Source organism: Cynocephalus volans, chromosome 6 (genome assembly GCF_027409185.1).
Source record: "Cynocephalus volans isolate mCynVol1 chromosome 6, mCynVol1.pri, whole genome shotgun sequence".
Classification (NCBI taxonomy): Eukaryota; Metazoa; Chordata; class Mammalia; order Dermoptera; family Cynocephalidae; genus Cynocephalus; species Cynocephalus volans.
The window spans coordinates 114,459,507-114,481,065 of record NC_084465.1 but is presented as its reverse complement, the minus strand read 5'-3'; the positions used below and the strand labels follow the sequence as shown (position 1 = coordinate 114,481,065).

General features: G+C 51.7%; 1 protein-coding gene across 1 annotated transcript in view; it reads left to right on the top strand.

The window, feature by feature from the left end:
- The window catches only part of SBK1 (SH3 domain binding kinase 1), a 54,546-nt gene extending 47,034 nt beyond the window's left edge, over positions 1-7,512 (top strand). Inside the window, exons 2-4 of the mRNA XM_063100846.1 lie at positions 1,297-1,529; positions 2,974-3,176; positions 3,917-7,512. Of these exons, the coding sequence (XP_062956916.1) occupies positions 1,297-1,529; positions 2,974-3,176; positions 3,917-4,732 (1,252 nt within the window). The 3' untranslated portion in view covers positions 4,733-7,512. The remainder of the gene's footprint in view (positions 1-1,296; positions 1,530-2,973; positions 3,177-3,916) is intronic.
- The last annotated feature ends 14,047 nt before the right edge of the window (positions 7,513-21,559 follow it).

Here is a 21,559-nt window from a genome sequence, read left to right as displayed (position 1 = left end):
AGAGGGGGGTGCACCGGGAGGCAGGCTCCCCGGGCTGGCACAGACACGTATGCACACCTGCATGCCCGCCTGGACAAGGCTCATCTCCCCTCTACCCTCCTCCATTCCACAGATAGGAAATGAAGATCCCAGAGTGGTTGCAAGACAGGGGTGGGCGGGGCTGGGAACTTATAAAGGGACAAAAGGAGATATTGGGGACGATATGTTCGTTACCTCGATCACAGTGATGGTTTCATGAACAGACATATGTCAGAACTCATCAAATTGTACGCTTTAAATATGTGTGGTTTATTGTACATCAAATATACCTCAATAAAACTGTAGAAAAATAAAGTGAAATAAAATTTGAAAAGAAAGACATGAGAACCCCCTGGATAGGGAGAGTTAGCGCACTGGCACCACTTAGAGCTTTCAAGAGCCAGATCTCCTGCTCCCAGCCCTGGCCCCCACCCTCGTACCTCTCTGCTCCCCCAACACCTACAGGTAGACTCAAGGACACCTGTCTATTTGGAGACAAATTCAGTAGCTATGAGGGGTGCGTCCAGGCAGACCACCCCCGCTTGTGTGGACACTGAAGGGGTTGGTCCAGCTGTCAATGAGGAGGGGAGGGCTGCGTCTTTGTGGCACAGGTGCTCCGTCCTATGTCTGGGGTGGGGGCTGAGACCGCAGCTGTGCTATGGTACCTGAGTGGGACTGTATGGTCATCTGTGGTGGGGAGGCATTAGAAGGCTGTGTCACCGTGCGGCTGTACACGTGGTGGTGTCAGCATGTGGCCATACCTGCAGTCTCTGCCCTCAGTCCCCCATTCCCTACCTTATTTTTATTTTCTCAACAGCCCATATTGCCTTTGATCATACATAATTCATGTGATCACCATGTCATCGTCCATCTCCCCTGGGATGTAAGCCCCTTGAGGGCAGGAATTCTGAAGTGTCTGTTCAGTGCTCTGTCCCCAGGGTTTAGAAGAACACCTGGCAAACAGCAGGTGCTTCATCAATGCTCGTGAATGGGAACACTCCTGTGAACTCAGTGTGTGGCTGTGCCTTCGTGCAACATAAATACATGTGCCTTGCCTGACACTGTGGATGACAGCAGGAGACGTGCAAGGGGCTGGGACAGTGCTGGTTCAGGCCTGACCCCCGAAGCTTTGGGGAAGGCAACAAAGATGCTTCTCGCCCCGTTGTGGTCATCTTGGGCCTGGCATCTGGGCCCCGCTGCAAGTTTCCTGGGCACTGGGGAGGCAGGAGGTGGACAGAGGAGGGGACCATGGCCTGATGTCATACACACCCCCAACAGGGAGAAGATGAGTGTGGGCTGCCCAGAGCCTGAGCCGCCCCACTCCCTGCCCTGCTGTGGGCCAGGGACTGCCCCTGGGCCGGGTGCTGGTGTGCCCCTTCTCACTGAAGACATGCAGGCACTGACCCTCCGCACGCTGGCCGCTAGCGACGTCACCAAGCACTACGAGCTGGTCCGAGAGCTGGGTAAAGGCACCTATGGAAAGGTTGACCTGGTGGCCCACAAGGGCACAGGTGAGTGTCTGCAGGGTGACAGGATTTTAAGAGCGGGGTGGGGGAACATGGTTGGGGAACATGGTTGGCATTCCAGATTGGCTCTCTGGTGCTTTCGGGGGGGGCCAGGAGGCTAGCAAGGAGGCTGAGTCAGTGGCCCAGGTGGAGAGGGTGGGGCCTAAAGAGGCCCAGGCAGGCAGGGACTGGGCAGATGGGACAAGGGAAGAATTTGGGGCCAAATGGAGTGCCCAGACTGGAGGGGGCTGCTTTGGGGTCATCTGAAGTGCCCTTGCAACACCCAAGGGGATGCACCCAGGGACCTCTGGAGCTCTGGAGAGAGAGCAGGGCTGGTGGTTATATATTGGTGATAGCTGACCCTAGGGAAGTGGACAGAGAGCTGTGGGGGGGTCCTCAGGAACAGGGCAGCACACTTAAAGGGTGCTTGGAGATGAACCTGTGAGATCAGTATGGCCATCTTCATTTCTCAGATGAGGACACCAAGACCCATACAGGTTCAGTCACCTAGCCAAGGTCATGCAGGTACAGAGAGTTTGAACTAGGATGAGACCCAGTAGTCAGCTCTAGAAACTTCTTGCTTAGCCACTGAGCTGGGTGCCTCCCTTACACTGCAGGCTCACAGTGGTGCCCACCCTGCCAGTTGGGCGGGGCTGTGTTAGCTCCCACAGCTGCGCCCCCTTGGGGTGGGGGACTCCGTGCCAACTGAGGGCAGCAGGAGGAACACTGGCCATGGGGTCACCTGAGATTTGCTACCTGCTTGCTGTGTGACCCTGGGCAAGGGACTTAACCTCTCTGCCTCAGTTTCCTCTTCTGTAAAATAGGGTAACGTTAGTGTCCGCCCCATAGGGTCATTATGAAGCATGAGTTGTGAGTGGGAAGTGCAGAAGGCAGGGCCTGCGATGTGTGAGTGCCCTGTGGACACACGCATGTGCATCACACAGCTCGCACAGGTGGGTACAGACGCCTGCCCAAGCACAGAGGTGGGGGCGTGGGCCTCGCAGCGTCTCCTTTCTTCTTATCCATCCATCCATGTAACCAACATCTGCTGAGCACCTACTGTGTGCCACACTCTGAAGACACAGCAGGAAACAAGACAGAGGTTCCTGGGCTGGGGGAGACAGACAAGATAAACAAGTGTATAGTGTGGCAGGAGAAAATGAGAGCAGGCAGAGGAGGCACCAGGTCCTCCCCACTGCCCACCTCATCATGGAGGCTACAGACGGGTTGTAGAAGACGCTGGTGGGTCTCGCTTTGCTGCATGGCCTTTGTCAAGTCCCTTCCCCTCTCTGGGTCTGTTTCCCATCTGTAAGATGAGGGCAGTCATGCTGGCCGGGGGCTCCATCGTGCTTTGTCGCTGGGACAGGCCATGCAGACAGGCATGGGTATGTGTCAGGTGCAGGGACGCAGGGGGCGGGGGCTTCACCACCATTGCTGTTGCCCCTGTCAGGCACGAAAATGGCCCTGAAGTTTGTGAACAAGAGCAAAACCAAGCTGAAGAACTTCCTGCGGGAGGTGAGCATCACCAACAGCCTCTCCTCCAGCCCCTTCATCATCAAGGTCTTCGATGTGGTCTTTGAGACGGAGGACTGCTACGTCTTCGCCCAGGAGTATGCGCCCGCTGGGGACCTGTTTGACATCATCCCTCCCCAGGTACTTGGGATGGTGGCATAGGGAGGGGAGATGGTCTTTGGGGTCCCCAGAATGTGAGAGTGGGGAAGAAGTCAGACCATTTAATCAGCAAGTATTTATTGAGCGCCTACTGTATGTCTGTCACTGTTTGGGGGCTGGGGATGCACAGTGAAGACAACAAAGGTCGTGCCCTGGTTCTATTGGGGACACTCCACAGTCAGCCAGATAATGACAGATTGAGATAAGCGCTCTTCAGGAACAGCTGGAGTGACAGGGTACAGTTCAACAGCACCCTCCTCGAGCTGCCCAGAGGCGTCAGGTCCACCTGGGAAGGCGGCTTCAGAGGAGGGACCCTGGAACCTGGAGAGCGGGGGAAGAAGGAGAGGATACCAGGCATTAGGTTTGAATCTGCTCTGCCACTTGGTAGCTAAGTGACAAGACCTCCCAGAGCCTCAATGTCCCTATAGGGAAAATGGGCACAGTAGCTAGCCACCAACTTTGAGGGTCTGATGAGACTGTGCAGGAAGGGGGTTGCTGCAGTTGTTGGGGAAAGGATTGCAGGAGAAAACTGCCTGGCCGGGGGAGCAGGAGGGGTGCCCGGGTGGGATGGGCAGCGGAGAGCGGCTGGCACCGGTATCGGGGGCAGGGTGGGCCACGCAGAGCACGTGGTGGGGCCTGGACTGGGTAGGACCTGGGGAGGGGCGGTGGGGCGTGGGCGAGCACGTTGGCCCTGAGCTCGGCTCTGCCCTGGGCTGCCATAGGTGGGGCTCCCCGAAGACACGGTGAAGCGCTGCGTGCAGCAGCTGGGCCTGGCGCTGGACTTCATGCACGGGCGGCAGCTGGTGCACCGCGACATCAAGCCGGAGAACGTGCTGCTGTTTGACCGTGAGTGCCGCCGCGTGAAGCTGGCCGACTTCGGTATGACGCGCCGCGTGGGCTGCCGCGTGAAGCGTGTCAGCGGCACGATCCCCTACACGGCGCCTGAGGTGTGCCAGGCGGGCCGCGCCGACGGGCTGGCGGTGGACACAGGCGTGGACGTGTGGGCCTTCGGCGTGCTCATCTTCTGCGTGCTCACCGGCAACTTCCCGTGGGAGGCAGCCTCGGGCGCCGACGCCTTCTTCGAGGAGTTCGTGCGCTGGCAGCGCGGCCGCCTGCCCGGGCTGCCGTCGCAGTGGCGCCGCTTCACCGAGCCGGCGCTGCGCATGTTCCAGCGGCTGCTGGCACTAGAGCCCGAGCGCCGGGGCCCAGCCAAGGAGGTGTTCCGCTTCCTCAAGCACGAGCTCACGTCCGAGCTGCGGCGCCGGCCCTCGCACCGCGGCGCACGCCGGCCACCCGGGGACCGCCCGCCCGCAGCTGGGCCGCTGCGCCTCGAGGCGCCTGGGCCGCTCAAGCGGACGGTGCTGACCGAGAGCAGCAGCAGTGGCTCCCGGCCCGCGCCCCCTGCCATTGGGCCACCGCCCGGGCCCGGGCCCGAGGCTGCCCTGCCCCCCGCAGGGCCCACTGGCAGGACCGACGGCCGCCCGGACAAGAGCAAAGGGCAGGTGGTGCTGGCCACGGCCATCGAGATCTGCGTCTGAGCCGCCCCCGCCGCCCGCGGGCCAGGGCGCCGAGCACGCTGCCAGGCAGGGGCGTGGGGAGCCACCCCAGGCCGCTCCGAGCCGCTGGTTGCCCGTGGCGACGGGAGAGAGAAGCGGCGGACTCGGCAGGACACGGGCCGGTGACTAGCCACCAAAAGACCTCGCACGGCCCGGGGGCGTACCGGGGCGGGACCCGGAGGAGCCACGCCCACAGACCCAAGCGTTCAGAGCCCCTGTCCCCCCACACCAGGAGCAAGGGAGCTTGCGGGCCAGACCCCACACCTCCCTGAGTCCTGCAACACCACTAGTTGCTCCTGGCCCTTCCCACATCATCCCACAGTTCCACCTCAGGCCCTGACCTCCTGGCCACCCCACTCTGCCCCCTCCCCACCCTGGGCACAGAAGGGAACTTAAGTGTTGGGCAGAGAAGGAGCTTAAGGCCCCTGGGCACTGGCTGGGATGAAGACTATGAGCTGAGAGCAGCTGTGTCCTGCCCCTTTCCTGGGAACTGGAGGGGAGGCGCCAAGCCCCTGGAAAATGTGGCAAACGTCTGGATGTCACTTAAGTGTGTGTGTGCAGGCACAGGCCCCAAGAATCTAGTGACTCCCTCACGCCCCTGTTCCACTGGTGAGGACACACAGCCAAGAAGGGAAGAAACCTGCCTCTGGCCACGCAGCCACCGAAATGCAGAGCAGTAGACCTCCCCTCTCCCAACACCCCCCCCCCCCACACACACACACAAGGGATTGTCCTGACAAATCCTGGGGACGGAAGGGCTCCCGGGGCAGGGGTCTCAGCTGCCCCTGCATCCTTAGGACAGGGCCCAACTCCCCTGCCAGGTGCACCTTCCCCAGGCCCAGGGGCCTCTCCCAGGTCCTCCCATTCCTCGCTGTGCCAGCCCAGACTCAGTGGCCTGGGCTTCAGGCAGGCGGCCAGGTAATTTGCACCAGGAATTTCTCCTGGGTTTCTCTTGGTGTCAAACTTGTCAACCTCCAAGACTCAGGCTGACCCAGTCTCCCAAGTTGCTGGTCTGGAGTACGCAGGGGTAGCAGTTTCCTCTGCAGGTGTGAGAATGGGGGCTGTGGAAGTGTGTGAATAGGTGTGTGCTGTATAGAGTGCACACATGTGAGTGTAGCCATGTGCCCCAGTGACTCCACCCGCCCTCCACGCCGCCCAGGCTTCTCTCCAGGCAGCTGTCCAAGGGCTGCGGGCCTGTGTGTCACACACCCCTCAGGGAACCGGGCGGGGAGGCACCTGCAGGTTGATACAGGCCTCCAGGCAGCAAAACCGAGAGGAGAGGAACCCAGCCTGGCCCAGCATCCCCTCATAACCCCCCTCCCCCTCCTGGAGGTCTGGGACCCTGCAATAACCTTGACATGGTCGAGGCTACTCCCTCTGCCTGGCAGTGCCCATCCACCATCCTGGGCCGCCCCTGCCAGGCTCCCTTCTGGATTCTGGGGCATTTGAGGAGCTCCTTCATGGGCCAGGCTGCCTAGGGGGGTACCAATCACCTTCCGGCCTGGAGCCCCCGCCTCTCCAGCCACCCCTCACTCCCACTGCGCAAAAGGGCTATAGGTCTCCCTGCCCTGCCCAGGTCCAGTTTACAAACAGCATGTGGTCGCCCCAGGGCCTGGCCCCACTCTCCTCGTGTGCCCACTCCTCTCAAGACCCCACCTCCCCACTGGGCACGGGGCCCTCCACACGCCAGGTAAGTAGCCAACCCCTCCTCCCACCATGGGCCATGTCTCCGAGATGGCCCCCATCACTGCCCCCAGCCCACCTGGAGCCCAGCCGGGCCCACCTCTCCCAGCCTCGACTTCTCTTGCCTTAGGCCTCTCGACATCCTGATCTCCTGCAATAACAAGGAAGCGAGATTCCACAGTAGTCCCTCACCTTAGTTCTCTCTCTCTCTCTCTCTCTCTCTCTCTCTCAAGATCCTGTCTGGGAGCTTTCTCCCTTGTCGTAGTAGTAGGATGGTAGCGTTGGGAAGGGACCGTAGTTATGTAGCCTGGCCCCCCTCGTTTTCAGAGGCATTGAGGGGCAGCGACCAACCTGACACCAAAGCGGGACTGGAATCAGGTCAAGGCTCTGCTGCTGCTGCCGCCACCTCTGCTGGTCGGGTTGGGACCCTTTGCCCCTTAGGAGAGGTGTTGGTCACAGATGTTTACCTCAGTTTATGTCACTGTTGAAGAAACAAAAAATAATAGCAAAAAATAACACGTAGTCATGAAGTCTTAGAAGACAGAAAAACTCACATACAAGAATATCTCTCCCCTAGCGATTCTTCTGTGAAGGTACTGTGTGTGTGTGTGTATGTGTGCGTGTGTGCGTGTGTGTCTGTCCCATTACAGGCAGGCTGGGTCATGCTGACCTCTGTCCCAGCCCCCGTGTCCCCCACACTGCCCCGTCCTTCGGTGCTTCCCAGAGGCCCCTCTGAGCTGGCCTGTGGGGTGTGGGGGGCCCCTGAGGCGGGACATAGGGCCACAGGTCAGCTAGAGGGTCTCCCACCAGGCCCACCAAGCAGGGCCCTGAGGCTGCCTCACACTCTCTGAACCCACGCTATGACCGGTAGGAAAGTCTTGGTGGTGGGATCAGCTCGGGGCCTGGGGCAGGGGCGTAAGTGGAATCCCGCCCCAGAACCTCAGATCCTCATGTCTTGCCGCCCCCCACCCCATATGTTTGTAAATACTCTGGCATCCTTTGGCCCTGAGAAGGTTTTTAAATGTGTTATTTACTTCTTTAATCATGACAATTGCTATAAAATAAAATTAGAAAAATTACCACTGGGTGGCTGTCTTGTCTCAGTTTTGGGGTGGGGAGGGCAGTGGGAGGGGGCACACAGGGGCTCTGGGAACTGAAAACTTGATCTTTTTTTTTACATGTTTAGATAGAAAATTATTTCCTCAACATACAAGCGAAGGAAAACATCACAAATTGAATTTAAAGTCAATTGATAAGGAACAAATTTAACACACACAGACTGACATTCTTAATGCACAAAGAACTCTTAAAAATGAATTAGAAAAATCTTAACAGAAATTAGGTGAAGGACATGAGCAGATAAGTCACTACCCCAAAGAGACACATGTGGCTAATAAATACATTCTAAGATGTTCTTGCGGGCGGGGGGGGCAGCGGCCCATGGCCCCATGTCAGGTTTCTAGGTATGCTCCGTTGCTTGCCTGGATGCAGGCCGGGCAAAACTTGACCTTGATTGATGCCTCTACAGTGAGATCTGCAGAGTCTTAGGGCAGCTGCTCCAGGCCTCCTGCAACCTCTCAGGCTTCGAGTAGGTCCAAGCCAGGGCTCGAGGGTGAAGGGAACAAGGACCCGGGTTCTGGAGGAAGTGGCAGGGAGTTGTCCCTGGCCTGGAGTCCAGCTGTGGCTTGGAGCCCTTTGGACTAAGCAGGAAGTAAATACAAAGCCCAGAGGAACAGGGTAGGCCGAGTCATCCAGTCACCACTCAGCAAATATTTACTGAGCACCCTCTGCGTACCAGGCTTCCTGCCAGGGACAGGATACAGCAGTGAGCAGGACAGATAGGGCCCTGCCCTCAGACAACAATGGAGAGAGACATTACCCGAGTAGAAGGTGTGCAACTGGGCAGCTTATCAAGTGCAGAGTCATGGGAGTCTCCCTGAAGACAGGATTCCAGTCTCTGGGCATCAGCTGTAGGAGGGGCGAGAGGAAGAGGACTGACTGGCAGGTGCCAACTCACGTGACAGGCAAAGTGGAAGTTCTGAAGCAGGGAGGCTTGGGGCGGGCCGGAGGGGGTTTCAGGATTCAGCATTCATTCAAACAAATATTTATTGATTACCCACTTGCGCCAGCAGAGCAGTTGTGTTGGCTCTGCCTTCCAGTAGAGGTATAGCCAGACCAGCCATGCCTGCCACTTACCAGCCTGCCTCCATGCACCTCCCTCCCCTGGCTTATGGCAAGAGCCCCCCACTGGTCTCCCAACCCCCTCAGGCTCTTCTTGGCACAGTGATCAGTGATTCTTTTCATAGGTAAGATCTGTCACTCTGTTCAGAACCCTACAATAGCTTCCTGCTCCACCCAGAATCAAAGCTGAAGAGTGGCCTCCAAGGTCCCCTTATGGTCTGGCCTCGTTACCCTCCAACCTCACCCCTACTCCTCTCCCCTGTACTGCCTGCCACCACACTGGCCTCTCAGCCAAGCACATGCCACCTCGGGGCCTTTGCCTGAGCCTTGGACCCCAGATCTCCCCAGGGCTCCCTCCCACCCTCACCTTCAGGTCCTTGCTCAAATGTCAAAGGATCAGCGTAAACTTCCCGAGCATGCTATATGGAGCAGACGCCCCCTCTCCCTGCTCTGCTGTACACCGAGCACTGATCGCCACTTGCAATACCATATGTCTGTCATGCGTCTCAACCCGTTAGAACGTAAGTTCCGTAAGCGCAGAGACAATGTTGGGCAGACTGCTACTCCCCACCACCCCTCACCTAGTACAGGGCCTGGCACTGGGCACTCCATAAGAATTTGTCAAATGGATGAATGAACACCCAGTGCTATCTTAAGGGCCGAGGATACAGCAATGAACAAGGCAACAATCCCTATCCCATCCCGAGACTCACTTTCTGTAGAGGAAAACAGACATTGAATGGGTTGCATAATTACTTATGAAATATGGGCGGGGGGCGGAGAAAAAGAGAGAGGGGACAAAAGAAGAGAGAGAAGAAAAAAAAACCACCCTGACCAAATCAGAGGGGGGACGACTCCTACCCAAGAATGTGATGGAGGATGTGTTATAGAAAAACGTCCGCCACTTCTCTGCAATGACAAGGATGGATGCCTGAGGGCACTGGCCCTTTACTTAACAGAATCCCTTAATGGACTGTTAAGGGATGGAGGAAATCTACCAATGCAAACAGCACCACTGGCTCCGCCCCCAGCTTGGGTACAAATGTCCCCTTAAGACTCCCAATGTGTGGAGAATGTCACAACTTACCACTAGGCAGCCTTGGCTTTCTGCTGCTGTGGCTTCCGTCTCCGCCACTCACTCGACATCTCTGTTGGTTTTTTTTCTGGGCGGCTGGCTGGTATGGGGATCCGAACCCTTGATCTTGTTACCAACACCATGCTCTAACCAAGTGAGCTAACCGGCCAGCCCAATGGCATCACTGCTGAACTCGACTGGGCAGTCTCATGCATCCTCTGGGTGATAAAGCCATTGTCCTGCCATGCCAATGGCTTGGCCAGAAGGGTTTCCAATCTCCCCCCACACTGCATCAGAATCAGACCAACTGCTGGAGCCCCACAGGTCCTTTCATTTAACCTCGGTCACCTACCCTTGATCACAGCGAGTTTCTTCTTGAGGGCGCATAGTGTCCTTTCCTGCCCATAGTCTTCAGTCTAGGCTAACTCAGTCCATTGAAAAGATTCCAGTAGTGCTGACCTTCAGAAAGAAAGGGGATTGCAGTCTTTTTTTTTTTTTTTTTTTTTTTTACAAATAGGTAAATAGTTTATCTTGATTCATAGGAGTCGGCATCTCCACCTGGTACGTGGGACATCAAAAATATAGGCAAACCCCATGGCCACCCAGGAGTCCCCGCTCCTCTGCTTTTTCCCCTCCACCCATGAGCCCTCTTCCACCATCCTGTGTTCTCGACCCTTCCTCTCCTCACAAGGAGCTTCTCTCCTTTCCTCACAGCCTTTAGTAGAAGCACAGCAAACAGAAGATGTCACTTCTGTTTGCAAAGACCCTTTCCATTGTCTGGAGTCCCCACCTGTCCTTCCCTCCCTCAGCTACCATGTGGCCCTGCCTATCCCAGCAGGCACACTCTACTAAACCACCTTTGTGCCCTTCGTACCTTTTCTCATGTAGCCTTGCGACAACCTGGTGAGGATGGCATTATCATCCCCACTTCACAGGTGAGAAGACTGAGGCTCAGAGAGGTCAAGTGACCTGTATACAGCACTCAGCTGGTACCTAACAGGCATGGGATTGAACCCCCAGCCTTCCTGACCCCAAGTGTGTGTTCTGAACCAGCAGGTGTAGACTGCTCAGGGGTGGATGCGGTGTCCCATGACTACCAGGCTCCTGTAGACCACTGGGCTGCTTCTTTCCTTCCACCCTCTGCCCACACTCCAGAAGCACTCAGCCTGAGCCAATAACCATGGCAGGGCTTATGATGGCTCTGACAACACAGGAGCCCTCTGAGGGGCCAGCCTGTGGGTGTTCGCAGAATCCAGAGCCTACTCTTCTCCTTTGGAAGGGCTCCTCTGCACCAGGACCATGGCTCCCGTGGCCCCAGAGCCCTGACTCCCAACTGTCAGCACCAGTGATCATATTCAGGGGCTAAGCCCTGGCACTTCCCAGGTCTGCCAGAGGCCGAGATTGCCTTCCTAAGAAACACTTCACCTGTCCCTGAGCCCAGGGCCTTGTCCTGTTGCCAGTGTCTTCATAGTTCAGATTCCTGAAACTATGGAGGGGTTGGCACACTGGTCCTTCCAGCTGAGTTCTGTGAGAAAGGTGATGCCTTTTCCATTAAATACTAGACCCTCAAGTCCTTTGCCCATTAAAGGATTAGAAGAACTCCAAAAACTTCAGGTGGCCTCTGATCCAACCCAGGTACTCCAGCTGTCTCCTGTGATAGAGCAGTTTGCTTTCCATCCCAGGCAAAGGGCCGGGTGGGGTCAAACCTTGGAGACAAGGGCATGGAGAGTTTCAGAGGTTGGGAAGTCTCAAGTCCAGGGAACACATGTGGTGAGGGTCTTCTTTAGTGGTGGCTTTGCAGCAATGCAGGGGTCTCACATGGCAGAAAGTGACAGAGCAGAGAGCTATAGTCTTGATTTCTTTTTTCCCCAAGATGCTTCTTGAGCCCTATGCAAATTTCCCCAACTCCTCACCAGTGACAGCTAAGCCAAGGCAGGGATATCAGAAGGAGCCATCTCAAGGATTCCAGTAAGCCCTTCATGATGCTCAGTAGATGCCTACCCAACTTACATTTACATCACAGGGAGAGTCCCCTACTGCATCTCTCTCTCAAAAATGTCAAACATATACCCCACCTAGTGTCTGGTTTAGGATGGAAATGTGGGTGTAAGAAAAGTAATTTAGAGGTATTTACTGGCATCTGGGGGGAAGAGAATGTTCACCACCCAGCATTGGGTTAGTGGAGCTTTAGGACAATGGAAGAATTCATGGGTTTCCATTTGGAGCCAAAGAAGGCCAGTGTCTCCAGAGACCAAGAGCACACAGGGACAGCCAAGAAGCAGGCTGGACATGGCCTGACTCAGGAGACAGTGAACCCCACCTTGGGAATCCTCAGAAAGATCATGGAGGGGGCTTGGTTTTCCATAGTGTGTGGTAAGGGGGCTCAAGTCATTTGATTTCAATGTTAAAGGAAAATGGCAGGGGGTGATTGTAGAAGGTGGAGGATTTGAGGTTATAGTTTATTACAACTGCAATAAGGACCACGCGATACTAAGAATAATATAAGATATAGTGACATCTGCTGTTTTTGCCTATTCAGCATCCACTCCCACCTCTATGGGTGACAGCATCCCAAGTTTCCTTTATGGACCAGCCTTTCCATGTTCTGGATCCACATGGTTCAGGTGAAATTGACTCCACCCCTTCGCTCCAGGTCTGGCCCATCACCATCTTCCTGAGCCACATACAACCCAAATTATTTTCTACCCCTATTAGGGAAAAAAAAAGTGTTCTCTTTTAATCGGAGTTGCTAAGCATGTGGAATGTAACCCTGGACCTGCTGGTGGCCGTCTTTGCCACCACTTGGGGAGATTCTGGCCAAGCATGAAGCCTCCGCAGAGTAAATAAAGACATGAGGAAAGATGAAGTCTGATGACATTATTTGAGCATAAGGATCCATGGCTGAAGTTAGATCTAAGTGCCTTTTTCAGTTACATGAACCAATATATTCTTGCAAGTCCATTTGAATTTGGTGCCTGTCACTTGCAAATAAAGGAGTTCTGAGCGGTACCCAAAAAAACCTAATCAGTAAGATCCCTGAGTCATCAGTGTCTACGGGCCCTGTCCTGTAACAGCTCCTGAGCAACACAAGTAATCTTGATCCCTGGAAGACACTGAGCCTCCTCTGTGACTCGATGCGCACCACTGAGGCTAAGATTACTGATATATCCATCAGGGCTCCTTTGGTCCCGGATAACTGATAAAACCAGCCCAAACTGCTTGGTTGGTTCTCACTGGATCCTGTATCTATCCCTGATCCAATCACCACGGCCTGGGCAATGTAGTTCTCTGACTGGCTGAGGCCTTTGTCACATGCTGCACCCAAAGTAACTGGCTGAGAGGGAGTACCCTCCAGAGGGAGATCAGGTAAGGGTTATCAGAAAGGTGTGGTAGATGCATCATTTGGCCCCAGCTCTTCACCCTTCCCTGTACCTGCCCTTTGCCATCTAACTGCAATGCCCTCCAATCATTACAGGAACAAACATGTGACTTAGGTGTGATGTAATTAGAGGCTTGAAATGGGGTTTGTGCATTGTTGCTTTCAGTCTTCTCTTTTTTGGTGGCTGGCCGGTATGGGGATCCGAACCCTTGACCTTGGTGTTACAAGGCTGTGCACTAGCCAACTGAGCTAACCAGCCAGCCTGCTTCTGTTTCTTACTTTCTGCATTGTCATGAGACCACGCCTGGGCTAGTCCATTGCAGTTTGGCAGCTATATGGAGCAGAGCCGAGTTAACCCAGTCATCCTAGCTGAAGCCAGTCTAGATCTGTAAATCAGCCAGATGACCTCCAGACATGGGAATAAACCCAGCCATGATCAGTATCCTAACCAACTTCCAGCTGACTCTGGACTCCTGAGCTATAAACAAAAGCTATAGGCAAAAGCTGATACAAAGAATAACAGCTGAAAGATCTTATGGACTTTGTAAAGTTGTCCTGGCTTTTGTGTTTATTCCCCCCAGTTTCCTGTCTCTTTGATTATCAGATGCTGCTTTGACACCCATGACCCACCTAAATTGCCATCACTATGGGCCGGCCCGTGGCTCACTCGGGAGAGTGCGGTGCTGATAACACCAAGGCCACGGGTTTGGATCCCATATACGGATGGCCGGTTCGCTCACTGGCTGAGCGTGGTGCTGACAACACCAAATCAAGGGTTAAGATCCCCTTACCGGTCATCTTTTAAAAAAAATAAAATAAAATAAATAATAATAAAAAATAAATTGCCATCACTAAAGTGCATCCTGATGTCACTTGACTTTTAGCAAAGGGGACTGCAAGACACATGTTAGGAACCTATTACTGCCTTAGCTTTAGTGAAGTCATGGGAGATATCAGCCCTAACATCTCTCATGGCTCCCACATAAAGTTCTCATGAAAACTCTCTTTTTGGGCTAAAGGTGGAGGTGCAGGAGAGAAACTTGACTTCTATGAAGTAACTGGTTTATTCCTTCTCCATGGACAGGGATAGAACTATCTTTGTATTTTTCCATGTTTTCCTTTATTCCTTATCTATATACATATGTATTTTAAGAACTGGACAGTGTTGCAACAGACATTTTTAAGAACAGCCCTGCCCTTCCCCTGGTGGGGACAGGGGCCTACTGCCACGTCCCCACCAGCCATAGCTGATTGCTTTAGGAGTGGTCCCAAGCCATCCCAAGCTGGGTCAATTATAGCCTCTCTCCCAGAAGTTTAGGATTGAGATTGAGAAGCCAATCAGTGTATGCTCAAATTAAAAATATGAGAATTTAGAAGCTGTGGGGACAGCTATGTTTAGTTGAGAGCCTGGAGGAGCGGAGAGAGTCAGTGTGTTACTTAAGGTCATGCTGGCTACTGTCACAGACAAATCCCCAAATCTGTGTGGCTTAGCATCACAGTCTAAGGCTGGTCTTACACATGGTGATTCACGGTTCCCTGTCTTGTGGCTTAGCTCTCCCCTCTGGCCTCAGCTGATGGATGGCAAACAATACAGAGAGGGGAGAAGATATATCCACTTTCTCAACTATCTCAGTCCCTGAAGTGGGACCACATCATTTCCACTCACATTCATTGGCAAGAACTAGTCACACGACCACACTTAACTGAAAGGGAGCTGGGAAATACGTGCCCTGGTAAAGAAGGAACCTGGTTCCTTTGCCACAGTAGGATGGGGGCGGGGGGCGGGCAGAGAGGAGAGAGAGAGAGAGACCTGATGAGTACAGGACAGGAAGAGATGACCATGAAGTGCCTGGCTGAGTACTTGTCAATTTTCTGATTCCAAATTCCCACCCTCATGGGGCCTGGCTTCCTATACTTGAATTTCATGATATATTCTGGACCTTCATAATATATCTACTTTTTGCCTTTAATTGGGAGTGGTTTTATGTCACTTACAACTGAAAGGAACCCAAGACACATGTCTACCATTTTGTATCTTGCTCTTTCCCCGCACTTCATATTGTCTCATAAACATTTTCTAGTGGCTGTAGAGTCTACCTCATAACTATCATGTTAATGACTTGATGATATCCTGCTTAGTGGTTGTCCCCTAATTTACTTAACCATCTTCTTACTGTTAACTACTTGAGTTACTTCTAATTTTTAAAAAGACTCTGCAGTGAAATTCTCCGTCATTTTACCTTTGGATTATCTCTTTAGGATAAATTCCCAAAACTACAATTTCTAGGTCAATTGGCACGAACATTTTCATGATTCTTGTTAGAGTTGCTGAATTGCTTTTCACAGAGTTGTACCTGCTTTTTAGAGGGCAATCTGTCCATTGTATTTAAAAATGCCTAAAAATGCATAATTGGGTCACATGAAAATCCTGGGTCTTATGAGATACCAGAAAACTGAGGTGAGGCTAAGGTCTTTGGAACATGAGGGTCACATGTCTGTCTCTGGGTCCTGCTGCCCTGGAATGATTCAGAGATGCCCACTCTGCCAACTGCAGACCTGATGTCCTACGGCCATGCCCCATCTGGGGTCCAGGTCCTTCTCTCCTCCTAGTCTCAGAAGATGCCCCAACTGTCCCTGCCTTCATCTGCTTCCCCTCCTATCCCTGGGGCAATCTGAAGTGACAGGTGTCCATCCTAAGATGGCAATGGGGAAAGAGGAGTGTTTCTTTCTTAATGGCTCGCCCATGGCACCGGTCATGCCCTGACCCCCCCAGGACCCAGCCATGAAGCTCCATGGGGTCCTGGACCCAAAGGACTCAGAGGGGTCTCTGAGCCCTGCTGGCTGCAGCCAGAAGTTTGTCAGAGGACTCAGGCTCACCACTCCTTAGCATCACCCACCTGGAGAGTTTTTAAAATACTTTAGGATAGACAGACAGGGTATGACCACAAGAAGACAACTCAGAAAATACAGAATATGAGGTGTTCTACAGAACATCTGACCGAGTCTCTTCCAAAAGTAAATATTGGCTGACCTGTTAGCTTAGTTGTTTAGAGTGTGGTGTTATAACACCACGGTCAAGGATTTGGATCCCCTTACCAGCCAGCTGCCAAAAAAAAAAAAAAGTCCAAAAGTAAACATCATAGAGGCAAGAAAAGGTGGAGGACTGTTCTATCAGGTCTTCTCAAACAGGAGCATAGGGCCGGCCCGTGGCTCACTCGGGAGAGTGCGGTGCTGATAACACCAAGGCCCCGGGTTCGGATCCCATATACGGATGGCCGGTTCGCTCACTGGCTGAGCGTGGTGTTGACAACACCAAGTTAAGGGTTAAGATCCCCTTACCGGTCATCTTTTAAAACAAAAAACAAAAAAACAAGAGCATAAATAAGAATCACCTGGCTTGTTAAAACGCAGATTTCTGGGCCCGCCTCCAGAGTTGCATTCAAGAAGTTCAGAATGGGGCCTGCGAAGTTGCATTTCTAACAAGTTCCCAGGTGATAGTGATGCTGCTAGTTCCAAATCAACTGCGGGTACCTGTTCTAGTCTAGAAGAGTCTAAAAGGACACAATAACCAACTGCAGTGTACAAACCTTATTGGGTCCTGATTTGGAAATTAAACATCTGTAAAATGCATTTGGGGAAAAATTGGGTTCATTTGAATGTGGACTCAGTATTAGAGAATTACTGTTAATTTTCTTGGTATGATGATGCCATGTGACTATGGGAATGTCTTTGTTTTTAGAAGATTCATGCTGAAGTATTTAGGAGTTAAGGGTCATGATATCTACAACTAATTTTTTTTTTTTTTTTTTTTGGTGGCTGGCCACTACAAGGATCTGAACCCACTGTGCTCTAACCAATTGAGCTCATCGGCCAGCCTTACAACCAACTTTTAAATGTTTCAGCAAACTACACACATGCACAAAGACAAAGCAAATAGGACAAGATGGTCATTATTGAATCTCAGCGATGGCGATATGAGTGACCATTATACCATTCTTTCAACTTTTCTGTGTTTGAACATTTTAGAAATGAACACCTGGGGGGAGGGAGGGGCAAGTCACCTGGCTGCAGCGCGACTGAGCAAGCGGGAAGCCACCGTGCAGTGTAGTGGACCCAATCACATCAGCCCCTCTGGGTTGCATTCAGGACTTCGGATTCTGTCCTGAGAGCATGAGCAAGCCCTTGAAGGTTTTAGGCTAAGTGTGACATGATCTGAGCTTTTTCCCCCAATTTATAGCTTTTTAGAAAATATTTTCCTTTTGAAGCTTGGCAAAATGTATGACATAGGAAATGGCTCATGGCCAAGCACCAGAGAACTGCTACTGTCTGCAGCAGGAAAGGATAATTACCAAATTAAAAACCAGAAGCTGCATCTGTGCCAATAGCTGATCGTTGTGAAGAAACCTAGATTTTTTTTGGTTCCCAAAAGCCGTGTGAAAATAAAAACTCATCATTATTTACAAATAATAATCATACTACAGATGCTGAAGCACTACCCAGACCAATTAAATCAGATTCCTTGGCATCTGGTCAAAGATCCCCAGATGATTCTTACCTGCAGCTGGACAGCCTGCAGTCCTGGTGACGAGTTCCAGCAGGCCAGTGATGGACCAGCTCCCAGAGGCCCGAGCACAAGGTCGCCCTTGGGAAGCATGCAAGCACTAAACTGCAAGGTCATCTCGTCATACCCTGGACTTCTCCCAAGTACAGCCAGACCCTGGCTCCGGAGGACCCAGGTCAAAGAAATCTACCCTCTCAAGATTTCAGGACCGCTTACTCTTTCTTTCGCACTTGATTGACTTCTCTAATTATTATCAATGATTCTTTACATGCATTGCAAAGAATTTTTTAAAAAGTAAAGAAAGAAAGTAAAAGTCACTAAATCCCACTACCCTGAAATCACCACCATTTCATTTGGTGACCACCCTTCAAGTATTTCTTTGTGAGAACAGACAGACGCAAACATGTGGAGATGGGCATAAGGGGGTCAGAACACGGGGGCACAACTTGTCACGGGCAGTTCCCTTTTTCCCTTGGCTTACTTCCCACCCTCTTCCTCTCCTCCGTTCCATCCCTCCCTACGTGTATTAGTCCGTTTCTGTTGCTTATGACAAAATACATGGAACTGGGCAATTTATAAGAAAACAAAATTTATCACTTACCATTTCTGAGGCTGGGAAGTCCAAAGTCCAGGGAACACATCTGGTGAAGGCTTTCTTTGGTGGTGACTTCAGTGACGGCAGGGTGTAGAGCTAGAGGTGGGTCTGGTGCTCACAGACCCCTCAAGCCCGTTCACAAGCCCTTCACACGCAGGTCTATGAGCTAGGTAACTGGCAAAAAGGTCCTTGGAACCTTGGCTGAAGAAGGAATAGTCTTTATTCAGCACACACGCCTCTAGGCAGTACAAAGGAGAAACTCAGAAACCCAACTGCTACCAGCAAAGTCCAAAGAAAAACTGAGCAGCTGCCAGCAGAGTAAACATGCTCTATTTTTAGACACAGGCTCTGACAGCCAGACTGCTTCACAAACTGAAGAACACACAAGATCAATAACTAAAAAGATGCATTGGTGCACATGCACACTAACTCCACCCACACACAACTTGTTTACAAGAAATGTGCTGCTGGGTCCCCCAACCAGACCTGAACCAAAGGAGCCTGACTAAATTATCCTATTTTTCCTACACAGGGTATCACATTGCCACATGGCAGAGCAGAGAGGGCAGAGAGAGAAAAGAGACTAACCTCCTCATTCACTCTCTTTTTAAAGCCCATTTAAAAATAAGCCTTTTTTTTTTTCTGACCGGTAAGGGAATCACAACCCTCAGCACGGTGTGGTCTGCACCATGCTCTCAGCCAGTGAGTGCACCAGCCATCCCTATACAGGATCCGAACCCGCGGCCCCGGCGCTACTAGCGCCGCACTCTCCTGAGTGACCCACGGGGCCGGCCCCAAAATAAGCCTTTTTAAAAATAAAATACTTTATTTTATTTTTGTTTATTTATTAATATTATTTTTTTTACCTTCTAAGATGTTGTTGCAGAGCAGTTGGGGGGAGGGGGAGAGGGGAAGGAGGAAGGAATTAGGGTGGGAGAAGGAAGAAGGAGGGGGGTGTGGTTGAGGTCCATGGCACCCCCCTCATTCCTGCAAGGGAGACAAGCGGGCTTCCAGCAGTGGCTTGGCTGCTGCTGGGCTGGATGTGGATGTCAGGGGTGTGTGGCTGAAGCCCTCTGCCCTCCACCACCCTGGGTCAGGAGACCAGGGGGCTTCAGGTCCTTTTAGGTGTTATAGGTGTTCTTTGGTGATGTAAGATCTTTACTAGTTAGTATCAAACTTTGTCTCTGGTTGTGGGTATTTTGTTTTCTCTTTCAGTTTTGTGTTGGATTATTCACTGTTCCCACCACTTAAACTCAGCACTGGAACTAATTTGTTGTCCTTTGCTTACTTCTAAAATGGAGGAACTTCCTGTGGGGACCAGCACTTGAGCTCTGTGGTTGAGCTAAATTGCTGCTTTGCTGCTGATTCCCTGAGGAAGGCTTTTTGTGCAGCTCAGGGTTTAATTGTTGACCTTGTATATACTTCTGCGTCTTGTGTGTTCTGGTGCACCTGTGTTGAGTGGAAACTCTGGTCTAGGCCTGAGTCTTTTCAGCAAACTGCTCCCCCTGTAGTTCTATACTCCTGACCAGTGTCCACTGAGTGGTCCTGTGCTGATTGGGGGGCAGATCAGCTGTCCTTGCTTTGCCCCAGTGTTTCCCTGGTGAGCCTGTCTCCCCCACCGCCTGTGCTCCATACACTTCCCACGGGACAGGCCCTGTGCCGGTCCCTTGCAATGACTCACTGGCCTCTGAGTGGCTCCTTTTTTTCAGTTGTTGTGACTCCTTGCTCCTGTGTGGGTCCACAAGAATTCTGTTAGTGGTCTTGCTGGCCTGAGGGCCACCAAGGCCCTCTTCTCCCCTGCTGCGTCCAGGCAACTTCATCTGAAGGGCACAGCTGTGGCTTTTGCCAGCTCATGCTCTGTGCTCACCAGCTCCAGCCTGGAAGCAGCCAGGGCTTGAGATGGTTGAAGCAGTTTTTTCCTTCTCTCATCATAGCTTCTCCTATTTTCATGAACTCCATAAGTCTCTCCTCTTCCCTCGAGCTCTAGCTTGGCTGTCGTTGCTTTTTAATAGCTGTAAATTGGTTGATATGTGGGAGAGAGTCACACTGGGGGCCATCTATTCCACCATCTTGACCGGAAGCCCCGACCACCATTTTTAATCCATTCACTACTTCAGGGTCCTACAATCCAATCACCTCTTCAAGGCTCCACCTTTCAATTACCATAATAGGATCTCCCACCCTCTTAACATTGTCACAGTGAGGGTCAAGTTTTGGGGGGACACTCCATCCAAGGCCCTACATGACCAAAGCTAACACATTTTCTGTTCTCATTGATCATAACCCAGCACATATATGCATATAAAGGGGGTTATTTTTTGTTTTAAAAAACTGGAATCCTATTATTCATATTTCTCTCCATCTTGCTTTCTTCATTTAAGAGCACTTGATGGAATCCTGCCAAGGCAACTGGGATTGATCTCTCTAGTTCGTTCAGTCTTGTTGCTGCATAGAGTTCCCCCATGTGGACTCTCCCCAGATAGTTCAACCATCTCCTCTTAGGTAGACTGTCACTTTGTTTCCAGTTTCTGTGACAGCAAACCCTGCTACAATGCTCATCCTTTAAAAACTCATTGATGGGCGGGCCAGTGAGCTCAGTTGGTTAGAGCGTGGTGCTGACAACACCAAGGTCCAGGGTTAGATCCCTGTACTGGCCAGTCTCCAAGAACAATAAAAAAAAACTCATTCATAGGAGGAGAGGGAAGGAGGTCAAAAAAAACTTGTTGGTTAAAAAAAAAGTACAAATAAGTATTTTAAAATTAAAAAATGAACTTATTGAGGCAGAGAAAATTTTGAAAAAATAATGACTGAAAACTTGCTAAATTTGATGAAAAACTTTAATCCATCCAAGAATCTTATTGATTATTATGACACATAAACTCTACTCCAAGCTAAGCCATGTAGTAAATTGTAATATTCTTTCCTTTCTGCACAACTTTTTGTTTTCTGAAGGTTAGTAATTTTCTTTTTTTATTTGCCTAGGATATTCTATGTACTTGTTATTAACTCAACCCCAAACTCTCCACCAGTTGCGTAAATCGTTTCTCAAGATGCTCAGTTGGATCAGGTGGTTTACAAATTTCATCTTCCAGGAAGTCTCAGCTGGAACCTCCTGCACTGCTCCAATATGGGCTGACTGCTCCCAGACCTATTGCATGGTTGTCATCCTGGGGTCTGTCCCATCTCATCCTTTCCCTGAGGACCTTCTGTTCCTATATGACGTTATGTTTCTCTTACTTGGTTTACTCTCTTCTGGCGGAGCATATCCTCCTGTAGTTGCCCAGCAAATAAATGGTGCAGAAAAAGTAAATTTTGGGGGAACTTGTGAAAAAATT